General features: G+C 43.8%; 1 protein-coding gene across 6 annotated transcripts in view; it reads left to right on the top strand.

Moving 5' to 3' along the window:
• Positions 1-15,679, top strand: part of PPP2R5C (protein phosphatase 2 regulatory subunit B'gamma) — a 1,282,082-nt gene that overhangs the window by 335,550 nt on the left and 930,853 nt on the right. The window contains exon 1 of one of the 6 annotated variants that reach the window (XM_085626349.1): positions 38-272. The exons of 3 other annotated variants lie outside the window; for them this stretch is intronic. In XM_085626349.1, coding sequence (XP_085482475.1) covers positions 179-272 — 94 coding nt within the window. In that variant the 5' untranslated portion in view covers positions 38-178. Of the gene's footprint in view, positions 1-37; positions 273-15,679 lie in introns of those variants that run through there. 2 more of the 6 variants (XM_085626351.1, XM_085626352.1) reach the window with 2 other exon arrangements.

Raw genomic sequence — 15,679 nt, 5'->3', positions numbered from 1 at the left:
GTCATTTTGAGTCGCTGCCGTCAGCCAATCCCGCCTTCCGTTGCTTGCTGACATCACTAACTAGCCAGTTCCCTCCAGCTGCAGAGAGCTTCGGTTTCAGTCTTTTTTTTAAAAACTAAAATGGAGGCCGGTTTCTCGCCCTAAGGATTATCGCACCTCTTCTCCCGCTGGGTCCTCAATGTTGACATGTAACAAGGCCGGCAACAGAATGGTGGTCGATGCCGCCGGGTCCAATGGGCCCTTCCAGCCCGTGGCCCTGTCACACATCAGAGGTAAGCTGCTGCGCGAGTGAGCCAGTGTTCAGGGAATGAGTGGTGACTACATAGCCATTGTGAGAGCTGCACATAACATGCAGGAAGTCTCTATGACAGAGTCAGCTTTACACTGTTTTGCCCGCTAGGATCGTGTTGCACCTTTGTGTTTTTCTTCGGCATTTAGCAGATATAGAGAATTGCTCAGATTTGAAGCAGGTTCTGTCCATTTCTGTTTCTCTCTCCCCTCCCCCGTCTTGGAGCTGTGCTTGATGTCAAAGGATGTGAAGTCACTTCCCTAGTAAGGTATGGGTAGGGGGCTGGGCAAAGCCAAGTTTATGTGTAGCGTAAAAGCAAAATATGTTCGTTCTCTCTTACTTAAAAAAAATAAATTTAAAAAATCGCCTTTTCTAAAGAAAGAATCTCGGAGTGCGACCGTGAAAACAACTGTCAGGCAGATAGGTCGTGGCTGTGCTTAAAAGAAATGTTCTATTATGCTGCTGTAAGGCGAATTGAGGTCTCTGTCCTAAAGCTTGAACGTGATTGTCAAACAGCCCCCTGTGAAGCACTAGGGGCGTTGCTTGGTTCACTTTTAAGACGAATATGTTTATTGGAATCGGTAGAGAGGTTTTTATTAAAACAAAAACTCGTGTTCGGTAGATTTTGTATTTTCGTTGCACAGAATTATTTCAAAATGTTAAGGAATTTTGACAGCGCGAGTGAATCGAGTACTTGGCCAAGAGTGGGGAGGGGTCTTCCCGATGAATTTCCGAACCCTGATGTTACCGAAATAGGCCCGTTTAGTAAACAAAAATGCATTTAAATATTCTTCTTTAACATTGCTGGCAACAGGATTACCGTAAATATATCTGAGAAAAACATGCATTCACGTTAAAACTCATTGATTCTTTGATAATTTTCTCGAAATAGACCCCAAAAGACATTCTGTCTTTATTGTGTGAAATAGGAGCCAATCCTCAAATGAGAAAACGGCAAATAGTTTGTGGGGAGATCATATATTTTGGGTAAGGGCTTTTCACAATAATTGCACCCATGAAATGAAGTTACCAAACTCGAACTGCCAGGCATTTTTTTGATTTAAATAAATAAAAAAAATCCGATCTTGTTTCTCCTACTCTAATTTGTAAAAAGAAAAACCCAGCATATTTTGAGTAAAGTTTTACTGCGTTGTTAAGCAACAAATACATGCCAATGATGATACTATTTGTAGTAGCAATCCTGTTAAATTACCTCAGTTGCTTGTATTCAACACATAGTGTGTAGCTGTCAGCAGTCCATGTGATATTTACAGGGAAGTAATCTATTTATATGTAAAGTGGAACAGCACACTGTACAATTCTGGGCTCCACCCATTTCAGCTCCACCCTCCCTCCCTCTCAAAAACAGCACGCCCAAGTCAACAGCCAAGCTGAAATGGTTTGTCCTTTAACTCGACTTTTCTCTTCTACAACACCGGTGTCAGAAATCTGTTGTTTTTCTTCATGATTTTAAAACTGCAAGCTCCATGTGAGATGCTTTTTTTCCCCATCGTGTCAGTTGATTTCTTTTAGTATAAGAATCAACCCAGAGGCAACAGGGCAGCGTCACGCTGCAAAAGTTGCAGCTTGAAAAATACCATAATCGTGTTGGTTTTTATTTTTTATTTTTTGCGCCTTGTGTCTCTGAAATGGGCTCGAGATCAACCTCCTCAGTGTAGCGTCATATGGACATGTAGCTGTAAATGTAGGTTGTGGGCAACATTTCATAAAGGGCAGAATGTGTTAACGTATTGGGAGTTTATGTAAGTTACCAGTGATGTACAGAAGGTTAACATGCATTTATGTACATTATTTTTCCTGCCTATTCATTTAACAGACGACTGTGTCATTATGTTTACAACAAATAACAGCTAATGGAGGGTCGGATAGGCTGGAAGATAGCGTTCTTTTGTTAGAAGTAGGTATGTTTGCAGTGATTTAATGTGATGTATCTAATTGAAAGCATGTTACATGCAGTTAAAATAATTAGAGTATACTATTAACTCATTCTTCGGGAAACCTTTTTTTGTCCGGTCAAATCAGAAGCCGGCGCAACCGAATGGCATATGATTTTAGAAACATTTTCCTTCTCGTAGTGTCTGTTCAAACGTCGGTCGATGGTCTGTGGTCGAATGTCATTACCGTCTCGTGACTGCTCGGTGACCTGTGAAGGCAGTTGCTCAGTCCGCTTCAGTACGACTGCTATCAGAAATTGACAGCACATTGAACAGCGTGGGCTGAAATGACAATGACTGAATGAGTGACAACGCTATCTTTGTTTGAAGCCCACCCCAGCATACTTTTATTCTCGCTGGCTGCGTGTGGATTTACTGATGGTGCATTGAGGCATTTTTTATTTATTTTACTATAATGCCACCTAACCTATATATAAATGCACCACACGCTGATTCTTGGTGGCAAGGCTTGTTTTAAAAGTCTACATAAATAATCCAGTGGCACGTGAGACCGAATTGATATGAGTGGTCTAATGGAGTTACTTGAGTTTGTATTTTTGTCATTCAGAGGGATTGCTCATGGGTTTCCTACAAATACTGACCCAATGTCCAGCTTTGGGAAAACCTAGAAGTTTTTGAAGAATTGCTCAAAAACTATTACAATTGAGAGGAAGGCCCGGGGAAAGTGGCCACCAGAATGCGAACTGGTTAGATGGGTAATGTTGACACTCAAAATCGGTTAAGTTGGCAGCTTTGATTGTGACATTGGAGGAAACCACACGTTTGAAAAAGTTTGTCCTGCTTTTATGGAGTTCGGACTAAAACAAAAACATTAAAATCTCATTGCAGTGCTGAAAACAAAGTAGTGAACGATTAATTTCTGTATTCAATGTTTCTACAAGACATAGAATTAAATGCTTGTTGAGATGTTAGTCCCTTACACATGGCAAACCAAAGTGTCCACGGGACGCAGAATGATAACCAAACAGATAATTGTATATGGTGAGAGTAATCCTCTGGGTGTTGCCAAGACCAGCTTTGTATTTTAATTAGTAACAGAAGGTCGTGTAGACTGTTACAGCTCTTTTTAAAGTCTAGCTTAACTGCACAGAACCTTTTTAATGCAAAGGAGCTTGAGTTTATCTTGCAGAAGAGGAATACCCTGTTAGAAATTGTAAACAGAAGGCATGTGAAGGCTTTTTGGGAAATTATGGCTTGTGTGGTATCTCATAAAGGAGGTGCATTGGATATGGTAGTGATGCTCCAAGCTTGATAGGATCAATTGATTAATTTTTTTGATAGCAATGCCCGAGGGCACCCACACACAACTAGGGAGGAATGTTTGAGTTGCCTGAACTCTATAAAATGTATTTATTTATTTAACATGTTTTATATAGCGCTGGCTGGACCCGGGGGTATCAGAGTTACAAAGGGTTGTCGTAAGTCCTGAGAGAATTAGCCTAGAGTGGGAGGGAAAGCATGGAGAAGAGGGGGGACGGGTATGTGAATGGCGTGGAGGCTGAGGAGTGGGGGAGGAGTAGGTAGTACCTGAAGGGACGGGCAGGTCCTGTAGGAAAGACTGGCGGTAGGAGTTAGTGGGCGAAGGAGAACAATAGGAGGTAGGGGTGGGATGAGTGCCCAGGGGCAGATTTAAGGACCCCAGTATTTGTTCAGCAGGAGAAGTTTGAGGTCTTTTTTGAAGCTGGCGTACGAGGGGTTGCAACAAAGATCTTTGGGGAGGGAGTTCCAGATGTTAGGTGCGTTCCCGGAAAAGGAGCGAGATTGTGTGGTTTTCTTGTTTAATAGAGGAGGGACAAGAGCGAGGGTGTTGGAGCTCCTCAGTGATCTAGAGTAGCCAGCTTTGTGAAGTTTATCTGCGAGGTACTGTGGGGAACATTGATGCAGGGTTTTGTGTGTAATGCACGCTGTCTTGTAGGCGGCTCTTCCTTCAACGGGCAGCCACTTGAGGGTTTTAAGGGCAAGGGAAATATGATCAAACCGTTTCAGGTCGCTAATGAGCCTAGCGGCGAGGTTCAGAACAGATTTGATTGGGGCGAGGTGGGCTTTAGGAGTTCCAACGAGGATGACGTTCCCATTGTAGATTTTTGACAGGACTAGCGATTGGACTACTAATTTAAAGTCGTCTGCTGGAATGAAGGGTTTAATTTTCTTTAAGTGATGGAGTGTGAAGAGCGCTTTTGGCTGAATTTTTTTATATGAGGGATAAGAGTACGGTTCTGGTCAATGTTAAAACCGAGGGATTTAACTGTGTTTGATATAGTGAGAGAGCAGTTGAGAGCTGTAAGGTCAGAGATCCATGATAGAATGGGGAGCGAGTTGTTCTTGGGGGAGAAGAGAATGATTTCGGTCTTTTTTGGGTTAAGCTTGAGGTGGTTGTAGTGGAGCCAGATTTGAATCTTACTCAAGGCATCATTGAGGGGAAGGATATCGGAGCGGGATTGAATCTTATAGTAGAGTTGGGCATCATCAGCGTAAAGGTGGTAGTTGATTCCCGCTTGGTTAAGGATGAGGGTGAGGGGTTCCATGAAGAGATTAAATAGAGAGGGGGAGAGGATGGAGCCCTGTGGGACCTCAAGGGAGACGGGCAGAGGTTTGGAAAGGCAGTCCTGGATTTTAATTTGCTGTGTTCTGTGTTGGAAAAAGGTGAACCATTTGAGGACTGATCCGCAGAGGCCGAATCGATCTTTAAGTGTGTTTAGTGTAGAGTTTTTAACAGTATCGAAAGCAGCGGAGAGGTCAAGGAGAATGAGTATGGAGGATTCGCCTTTGTCAAGGGCATGTTGGATGTCATCAATTATGTTTAGCATTGCCGTTTCAGTACTACAGCCCTTTCTGAAGCCTGATTGAAACGAGTCTAAAAGATTGAATGAATCAATGTGCCTATCTAGTTGGAGCAGGGCACATTTTTCAAGGGCTTTTGAGAGAAGAGGAAGGTTAGAGATAAGACAAAGGTTATTTAGGTCATTCGGGTCACCAGCGGGAGTTTTGAGGATGGGAGTGATTTGTCCCAGTTGGAGGGATGCAGGGACACAACCAGAGGTAAAGGAGGAGTTGATGATGGTGGTCCAGTAGAGGGTAATGATATGTTTTAGGTCTTGGAGAAGGTTGGATTGGAGAGGATCTTTAGTGTGAGATGATGGTTTCAGTCTGGAAATGACGTTAAGGACATCAAGTTCAGTGACTGGACAGAAGTCGTGCCAAGAAGCATTATTTTTCAGTTCAAGTATGATGGGGCGGGGTCCAGGAATAGGGACGAGAAGAGGGAGCGATAAGGAGTCGTGAGGGAGCGTAGAGAGAGAAGGAGAATTTGATGAAATGTCTGGTAAGGGTAGAGGGTTAAGAGGGGGGGAGTTAGGGCGAAGGATTGGTCAATTTTGGAGATTTTTTCTAAGAAGTAGTTAACGTTGCAGAGGGGGGGTAGTATCCTGTGGATGGGTGAATGTAGAATTGTTTTGTACAGTGCACAGGGGACTAATGTGATTGGGGCGGTTTACTGAGGAGAGGAAATTGACATCTTTTTTGAGAGTGGTGTGTTCAAACGATAGGTTGGCGAGATGTAATTCTATGTTAAAAAGTGTCTGGGGAATGAGCGAGAAGGGGATGGAGGATGGGAGTTCAGGGGGGTTAGGAGGATGTTCTGTGTTAGTCACGAGGAGAGGCTTGGGGAGCGGGAGGGGAGGGAGCCTGGGTGGGGGGTTTAGAGGGGAACTCCTAATTATGGCTGAAGGAAAGAAAAAAGAGGAGTGGGGTGCGGCAGTCAAAAAGCGGTAAGACATCTGCCCCAGACAGTTTTACGTTCAAATATGTTTAGGTTTTGCCTCAGTGGTTGGACAACCTAGTAACCTAACCAGAGTAATGACGATTGCTATGCCCTCTCAAAGATAATATTATTGTGCCTTAGTTAAAATAAAATATGCGGTTTTAAGCCAACTCAAACAGACGATTATGTTTCCAGACACTTTAAGAAGTTGGTCAGTAAGTGGTTAGTTATCGACTACAGTCGAAGAGTGGGCCATTTACAATAATATAATTCCCACAAATCAGGCAGGTTTTACTAGTGGGTTTTCTATCATGGACCGTTATTTCACTATAAAAACAGATTGAAAAATATAGTAAGATTAGAGAGAGGCGATTTTATGCACACAGTTTTGTTTGCCTCATTTATGTGGATGACACTACACTTACTTTTCAAACATCAAGAGGACTACAAAACCATTGAAATATTTTTGGGGACACTGCAGCTAAAATTTAACCTCAAAGACCAAAACTAAGTTTTTTTTCAGCGAATCCACAGGTCAGGGCTCTTTGTATAATTTGAAAAGAGAAAGTTGGGTTATTTCAGAACTAAATCTGTTTTGGAAGTGTTTTCCAGACAAATGGAAAATGGTTACAATAAAGAAGCAAGATTTTCTAAGAGGGTTCCACGAAAATTATGTGGACTTATCCGCTTTTATTCCAGATATTAAAGGTGTTGTGTCCTAGACAAATGTGTTAAGGTATGTAAGAATACAACAGTGTCAGCTTTGCTTTATGGGTGTGGGAATATGTCTGTGACCCTTTCGCTGGAAACAATCAAGAGTAAGTTTGACAGATAGTGTCTGCTTTCCAAAAATTAAGGTTGGAGATGTTGTTTATATTTTTTAGTGCTAGGAATCATGGGGCCCTGGTTTTTGTCATGATGAAGTGTCATCAAATTAAAGAAAGTAATCCTAAATTTTCTTTGACTAATCCAAATACCCCAAATGTATCGCATCAGTTGTTGGTGTCAAAAAGACCATGCTCTTATACGTAGCTCTCATAGGTTTTCAAAATGTTGAATTTGTAGTGTAAATGTGAAAGTATGCTCCAAGGCTCCGTTGATGCTTCATGTCAGGACTTAATGATGAAGATTACGCTTTTAAATAAATAAAAAACAGACTTGGTCACGGATTTGGGATACAATCTCAAGATTATCCTTTTTGTTCTTTTATAGTGTGCACACATTTCCTTTTGAAGAGGCTTGTTTTATTAGATTTGTACTTGCTCACAGTTTAATAGCTGTGGTGGCAAGTTTAGGATGAATATGGTGCCACTGAAATCTAGAATTGAAATAGACAACATTCTTGCTTTTTTGTGTGAAGGAGGATTGCTGAAGACATGATGCACTTTTACCTGATTTGCCCCTCTGTTGAGGTTAGAGGATAATTTAAGCACTTTGTGTTGAAGATCAACAGATGGTAGGCTTTCTTATATTCATGGGAAGCAGTGTGTGTGGCAATAGTGGAAGTCGTAGGCAAGGTCGCCCAAGAAGATACCTACGTGCAAACTCATAATGTTTAGAAAAATCTATATATAAGATTATTCGGCTTGGTGTATGGGTGACATGTTATTTTATTGTTTTAATATATTGTTGTTTCCTCTTGTATAACATGATGTATTGTGTTTTGACAGTTATGTTTTGATGGAGATCTCAGAATAATCTATGTATTATTTTTTGTAATGCCAAAGAGCTAGCCTGTATGCCCCTTTGGAGCGCTTTGTTCAGATAGGCATAGGTGCACCTGGTAAACACAGTGTTGGATCATCAAAGGCAGTAGGTAATTTGTGTGTGTGTGTATATATATATATATATATATATATATATATATATATATATATATATTTTGGATAATATAACAGAAATTTCAAGGGCAACTAATTTAACACTGTCTTTTCTTACATTTATATATAGAGAAGAAAGATCCTTTTTATGGTCGGTGGCATCACATATATTTTGTATGTTTGTGTATTTGTTTGTTTATGCTTTAATCTATGGAAACTCAAGGATAATTGTTGTTTTTTGTTTAGATCGCAGATTTGTTGGATTAGGAAGCAGTCATGAAAAGGATGGAGTTCTGTTTAGTGTTATTGAAGATCAGCCACTTTTCGTCCGACACCTTTTATATACATTTATTTAATTGAATTATATAATGATTGCCCACTGGGGCTTAATTTTTGAGTACAACTCATGTTATGATTAATTGAGTTTAAGAGGTGAACAATAAAGTTTTCTTCTTTTTGTTGTAATTGAATGGACAAAAAGGTAAATAATGAAATGAATAATGAATTTCAGAACTAATCCGAGTGACTATATACTTTTCCATTGGAAATGAATTGTGTGAAAAAAAACATTAAGAACAGTAATATTCATGTTTTCCGTTTTTTAGACATTTCATGAATTTTTGATATTTATGTTTTTTCAAAATGACTATTTGAGTGATGTGAACTCTTTAAGTCTGTTTTCTATCATTATTTCTTACATGATTGTTTGTTTACTTAAGCAGATTGGCTAACGATACCTGTACTTGTGATCAAGGGGTCGTCCCCGAAACGCGTTGGGTTTTGTGCGAAGCGACAATAAATCACCGCTTTTTGCAACTTTTTGGTCTTCGGCTGTTGATTTAAGGTGAAAAGGAATCAACTTTTCCTTTGGAGATGTGTATATGTTTATATATATATTTTTCTTCTCTGTGGCTGTTTTCAAATTGAGCATGGCCCACTCCTTCTACAGTACCCTGTTTCTGTGCTCTAGTCAATGTGTTAGAAATTTTAATGAAAACATTTGTTCAAAGAGCAGATGAATTGGCTAGGCTCTCGAGCATTGACGAAGGTAGCGTTCCGAGATTGTGGCCCTCTAATTCCAGTAGGGCCATCTCGTTATTTTTGCCACGTTTAATTCATATGGCAGTTTGGCATGATGTTATTCCATCTCAAGTTGTTGGTTGGTCCATAGAAGGCATTCTTTTCAGCTGGTTTGTTTTGAACTTTACTCTACAATTCATGATGATTCTAGCAGATGATTTAGGATATATTTCTGTACTTCACTGGCAGCCAGTGTAGTCTTCTTTAAGGCAGGTTTGAATGTGACACTTTATTTTTATGGCGCAGGATGGATGACTTGTTCACGTAAACTCTCAGTAAATAATTTTGGGAAGACTAATGTTTTAGGAGTCCAGATTGGCCCTCTCTAGTGACCCTCTGACATGTTTCAAATGATATTAGTCCTCAAGGCTAGAATTTAGGCTCTGAGGTGGTTTGATACCAGAGCTAGAGTCTCCCCTTTCCGGGCCTTGAATTTGGCCTGAGCAGGCTTTGGACTACAGAATGAATGCAGACAGTTTATTCTAATGTCCATATTGTGTATGTGGAGCCACACACCTTTAGTGCTCACTCTTATTGTCTTGCTGTTGAGCTATCAACTAACCAATCTCTTTATTTTAGAGAGACTTTTGTATTTGCAAACCGAAAGTGTAGATTTTTCACTCAAAATGTCCTATCTTGAAAGCTGTGAGCATTGCTGGGATAATGCAAGTATTCACTGGTGTAGTCGTACTTCTTTTGTCAAGTAAAGACGGGTGCTCAAAACATTATCCATGCAAGCTGTAGTATATTCACCACATTTAATACCGTCCTTCCTTTTCCATCACATGGATGCACTTAGCCCAGCAGTGTGTACCTCTGCACCATTAACCTCATAATGCGCTTTTAGCAGTCTGAGATGGCCTAGCATTTATGTCAATCATCTTAAAAACTGAGCTAGGGAATATCTTTTCAGAAAGATCACATTTACGATTGAAAGTGATTTATACTGCTAATAATTTGAAATTTTCTAAAGGAAGGACAATGTAAAGAAATAAATATCATAAACATATATTGCCTCCCTTGCGGTGGCCTGGGCCCAGGCCAGCCCCCTACCCTGAGAAAATGGCACCGATGGGGGGGGGGGGGGGGGGGGGGGACTGGCGTGTGCCCCAGGAGGAATCCCTCTTTGAGGCATGTGGCTGCCCAGCGAAATTCCACAAGTTTTGGGGCAAATGGTTGAACCTACTGTTTTAAACTCCTTCCTATGGCTCTTTCATGTAATTAGGTACTGCTTTCCAACTTGGGTAGCTTGCCCGTTTATTCCTACTGTGGCTATGGTTTTTACTGCCTTTTGGGGTCTGTTTTTGCCTTACCTTGTAAGAGATGTGCTGTCAAGTCTTGTTTGCTTTTCAAAATGATAATAAAATTGATTATCAAAAAAAAATATATATATTGCCTCCCTACTTTGTATTTGAAATATATTTTGAAGTACAAATACTTTGTTGCAAGCTAAGTTCACTTTTTGAAATGTAAACTATAATATCACTTGCTACGCTATCCAACAGATTGTCCAGCTCAAATTTATCAGCAAGACTTGTAACTTAGAACATAGCCATTCTTGTTTCAAAGATGTCATTTGTATATGCCATGTTGTCCTACTTTTCTCCTTAATAAACTCACACACTTACTTTCTCTGTTACTTTTAAATATTACACAGTGTTATCCATCGGCTACAGCCAATTTATCTGAATGGAGAATTCCTGCTTGACAGATTCATTTGAATGATCGGTGGAAACCCAAGAGTCTGCCTTCTGTTTGAAATCCCTTCAGTACTTGGGTTATTAGTAATTGTATAGAATCTCCTACCATCACTGTAACATTATAGTGCTTTCTTTGTGAGACTTGTTTCGTACTGTTTAACCCAAAGTTGTGTATTTGGTGGTTAATATTTTGTAGAGTTGTTAAATGTTTCGTTTAGTACTGATTTGTGTTGCTTAATGTAAAAGTTGAAGGAAGTTTATTCTTTGTTTCTTACGTGTATGAATGGGTGTGGCACACAACATTTTAGTTTAGTTGGGTAGTTTGTTAGTTGGTTGTCCATTGCTCTACCCGTGGGTAGTGTTTTCAAGGCTAGCACTAATATCTAGATAGATAGTTATGACTTTGTGTTGTGTTCGTGAGTTAGTTATAAGTTTTTGCAGACTTCATCTGAGTTATATCAAATATCTCTTTTCTCCTTTCACGCTCATGCATGCTTCTGATACTAAAAAGTAACGTTTGCACATGTTGATTGTATCACAAGTTATCACAAAAAAGAGAGTTGGAGGATAGGCTCCCGTACCTCCCAGTAAACTATCTAGCACATCACAAAAAGCTACGGGGGTTCACCAACGCAAAAGAAGGCAAAACAATCGCAAGTAAACCAGCGTCCTAAACTTTAGGAAAATGTTCGTCACCTGCACCAAAAAGACATAAGAGGACTTCTGTGAGGCCGGTACCAGCGGCAAGGTTGGGAACAGCTAGGTCCCCGGGCGTGATGGACCTTTTGATGAATGTGTGTCTACAAGGGACATTTGTGACGTGCTGATTGTATCACAAACATACGTTAATGACAAAGTCTCACCTGAATGTGATTAATGTGGACTTAAACTTTTCCCCACGTTTTCTTTCAGTTGCAAAATAAGCAATAACTACCTATTGCATGCTGTAAACTATTATTTGGAATCTGTGACTAATTCCTCAGACTTAATCTTGCTATCTGTTCTTGGTACAAGAGATTTGTTCTTGAACAAAGTTTTCAGTAAGAATATTAAGATTAAAAAGAAAAATTGCCTTAATGAATAGATGTATGTTATTGTTTGGGCACCAACAACAGCAGAGCTCCTTATGACATGGCACAGGTGATGGTTCTAGTCTGAACACATCAAAGAAGGAACTCTGGTGAAAGCAGCAAAATAATGTAATTCCCTATATTTGCTGTTCTGAGCACTTAGCTGCTTTTGTTCCGATTAAAATGGTCCTAAAATTATCTTATTCACAGTCTGTAGAATGGTTCTAATCAAACCTCCACCAGCACATACGTTAGGACAATCGGCGCTGAACGCTCATTTTAAAGGATTTAGGAAACGTCTAGTGGCTGATTTGCACACACTTATAAATGTTAATGTATCAGTACCGGTCACTGTGTCCAATCATGTCAGCCACATTTGGCAGCCCTTTAGTTAGACCGTATGTGGTTCAGCGTTTTTTTTTTTTGATAATCAAGTTTTATTGTATTTTGAGAACAATAATAAATTCATTAACAACATTACAGACACGATAGACACGTACAATGCGGATCTTAAGAATGACAGAGATCCATAAAAGTTCTATGGCAGAGAGACCACCAGCTTATTGACAGTCGCAGACACTAGCCACGGCACTCTCATGACTGCACTAAATGAAACCATTTGCCACAGACCTTGTCGAAGAGTTCGGGGCAACCTCTAGCCTCAAAAAGGGATTCCTCTTGGGTACCGCACCAGTTTACCCCCCGTCTCCACCCTAACTGTTTCGGGTGTAGCCTGGGACCAAAGTGCCGCAATGTCACGTTTTGCCAGCGCCATTCCCAAAAACCGCTTATCAGCCCGGGAGCAGTCCAAGCCATCCAACACCCCGAGTATCAAGCGCAGCGGGTCCTGGGGAATCTCCCACCCAAGGGCCTGCGCAAGCTCAAGCTCCACCCCTGTCCAAAAGGGCGTGAGGGCCGGGCATTGCCATACCATATGGTAGAAATCAGCCTGGGCCTGTTGGCAGCGCGTACAGAATAGGGAGGGCCGCAAGCGAGCCTTAAATGCGCGGAAGTAAGGTATGCCGCGTGCAGGTAGAACAGCTGGACAAGCCGCAGCTTGGAAGAGGTCGTCAGCAGCTTGGGGGCCATGAGGGCATCTCTCCAGTCCGCCTCGTCCAGGGGACCCAGGTACCCCTCCCAGCGAGCGCGAAGACGGTCTAGGGTCGCAGGGCTGTTGTTTACAAGTGAGCGGTAAATCTGCAACACCCCCCCCCCCTCTACCCAAGTTCCCCATCATCACTTGGGCCTCCAGTGGACTGAATTCGGGAAGGGATGTGGGGGAGGGGATATGGACCCGGAGGGCATGCCAGAGTTTTAAGTACTTATAGAATTGGGAAGAGTGGAGGGAATTTCGGTGCTGCAGGTCTGTGAATGATCTAATGTGGTCCCCACCCAAACGTCTCCCAAGAGCGAAATCCCTATGAGATCCCACCTACGGAAGTCAGGTAAAGAGGAGACCTCCGCCAGCCACGTCCCACTCCACAGGGGTGTCTGCCTGGTCAGTCTCTGGTTCCACCCTACATGCCGCAGCGTGGCTCGCCAGGCCACAAGCACCGCCCGGGTAACGGGGGGGAAGATCCTGCGGCACCGGAGTTCCATACAAGTAGCCGTGGATCCGTGGAAACTCCATTGCTCAGAGTTCCACTCGGTACGCCGGGTCAGACCAGCCGCCCGCAAACCAGTCGTGGATCACAATGAGCCCTGTAGCCAGGTAGTAGAGGTGCAAATTGGTCACCCCCATGTCCCCATCGTATGGTGGTATACGGCAATGCGCCAAAGACAGTCGTGGCCTCTTCCCTCCCCATAAGAAGCGGATAAGGGTCCCATCCAGCTCCCGGAACCAGCTCCCCGGAAGGTACAAAGTAACATTCTGCAATATCTATAGGAAGCGGAGGAGGACCATCATTTTAAAAAGGGCACTTCTTCCAAGAGGGTTGAGAGGAAGAGATTGCCACTTCCGAAGGTCCGCCTTCGCCCTGGTAACTAAAGGTGTGATGTTCAAGGCCCATTCAAGCTCTGGATGTAGGGCGATCCACACCCCCAGGTATTTAAAGGATTGCCGACGCAGGGGAGATGGATGTTTGCCAGTCGAAGCACGCGTGTGAGGGTTGCAGTGGGACCAGTGTAGATTTGGCCGGGTTGAGCCGGAGCCCAGAGACTTGTTCAAAGGCTTCAAGAGCTTGCAGACATTTCGGGCCAGAGCCCTCGGGGTCAGCCAGGAAGAGGAGAACGTCGTCTACTTACAAGGCTATTTTGTCAATATGGGTCTGGTCCCAGGTCCAACCCCGGATGAAGGGATCCTGCCGGACGAGGCATGCCAATGGCTCCATTGCCAGGGCAAATGGAAGCGGGGAAAGCGGACAGCCCTGGCGAGTACCCCTCCGCACAGGGAAGGGTTCCGAGAGCACACCATTGATGAGGACACAAGCCCGCGGCGCGGAGTACAAGACCTGGAAACACGGGTCCAAAACCCACACACTCCAACACATCCTCCAAATACTTCCAATCCACCGTGTCAAAGGCCTTCTCAAAGTCTAAGAAGAGCAGGGCCAGATACGGCGTGAGGCGGTGGGCCAAAGCGAGGTGAAGACAGCCTATACAATGCCTAGTACCCCGGGCCGGCATAAAGCCACATTGATCCGGGTGTACCAGCGTGTGCAAGTGGGGTGGAGTCTCTGAGCTACCACAGCCGCAAAGAGCTTGACCTCCGTGTTGATGAGGGAGATAGGGCGGTAATCCGTGCAAGCGAGGGACGGCGGCTGCGTCTTAGGGAGAAAGACAATAGTAGCCATGTCTGTCTCAGGCGGAAAGGACCCCACCTCGATGACATGATTAAACACCTCTAACGAGTACGGAACCAGAGTGTCTCGGTAGGTCGCGTAGTACTCTTGGGGGTAACCGTTGGGCAGGGCGGTTTGCCAGAACGCAGCAGTGAAATGGCTCCCTGGATTTCCTCTGCTGAGATAGCACGGTCAAGAGATTCAGAGTCCGTCGGGGACAGACTGGGTAAGTGGGTTCCAGTGTCCGCTAATAGGGATGCTATGGAAGACCGAGGGGCCCGAGCAGTATAGAGCTTCGCATAATAGCTGGCGAACGCGCGGGCAATGGTCAGGGAGGTGGTGCATGAGGCCCCCCCTTCACCCCGGATCTCTGGAATAATACAATTAACCCTAGGGTAAGACACCAAATTATGCAGCAGTTTGCTGTTTTTGTCACCCCAACCGTACACACGTGCAACTGAGGAGCTCCAGAGCATTTTGGCGGACTCCATGGAGAGCTGCTAGATCTCGTCACGTATCTGGGTAAGTTGACGAGTGGAATCGGCAGCAGCGTGCTCCGTTTGGGCGCTTTCCAAACGCGTCGCCAGGGTCTCCAACTGAGCCAGCCTAGCGGAATGTTGCGCACGTTTTGCGTGAACCAGACCCCTACCCACCCCCGTATCACTGCCGTGCCGGCCTCCCACAGGGTCCACGAAGAAGAGACCGAGCCCGTGTTGGTAGAGAAGTAATGTTTCAGTTCCTGCCCAAGGGATTCAACAAAATGCGCACCTTGCAAGAAACAGGCATTCAGCCGCCATACTGTGCGAGTACCATTAGAGGGGGCACCGAGAAGGAGAGAGACCGGGGAATGATCAGAGATACCCCTCGGCAGAATCGTGGCCCCGGACACCAACTGACAGTCAGTGGCGGATAGGAGAAGCAGATCGATACGAGAGTGCGTGTGGTGAGCCGCTGAGGTGTGCGTATACTGTTCCCTACGAGGGTTCCATATTCTCCAGGCGTCAGAGGCCCAGTGCAGAGGACCAGTCCGATAGCCGTTTCGCCAGAGGCAGACGAGACGCCGACGGGGTGCCCGTCGTGTCGCGGGAGGGTTGCAAAACCGCGTTAAAGCACCCCCACCCCCCCCGCCACCGTCAGACCCTCAGGGAGGGAAGCGAACACCGAAGTGAGCTGACTAAGAGTGGAAACCATACTGGTGGGGGAA

This window comes from Triturus cristatus, chromosome 9 (assembly GCF_964204655.1).
Source record: "Triturus cristatus chromosome 9, aTriCri1.1, whole genome shotgun sequence".
Taxonomy (NCBI): Eukaryota; Metazoa; Chordata; class Amphibia; order Caudata; family Salamandridae; genus Triturus; species Triturus cristatus.
Note: the sequence above shows the minus strand (reverse complement) of the source record. Positions and strands in the feature narration are given on the sequence as shown.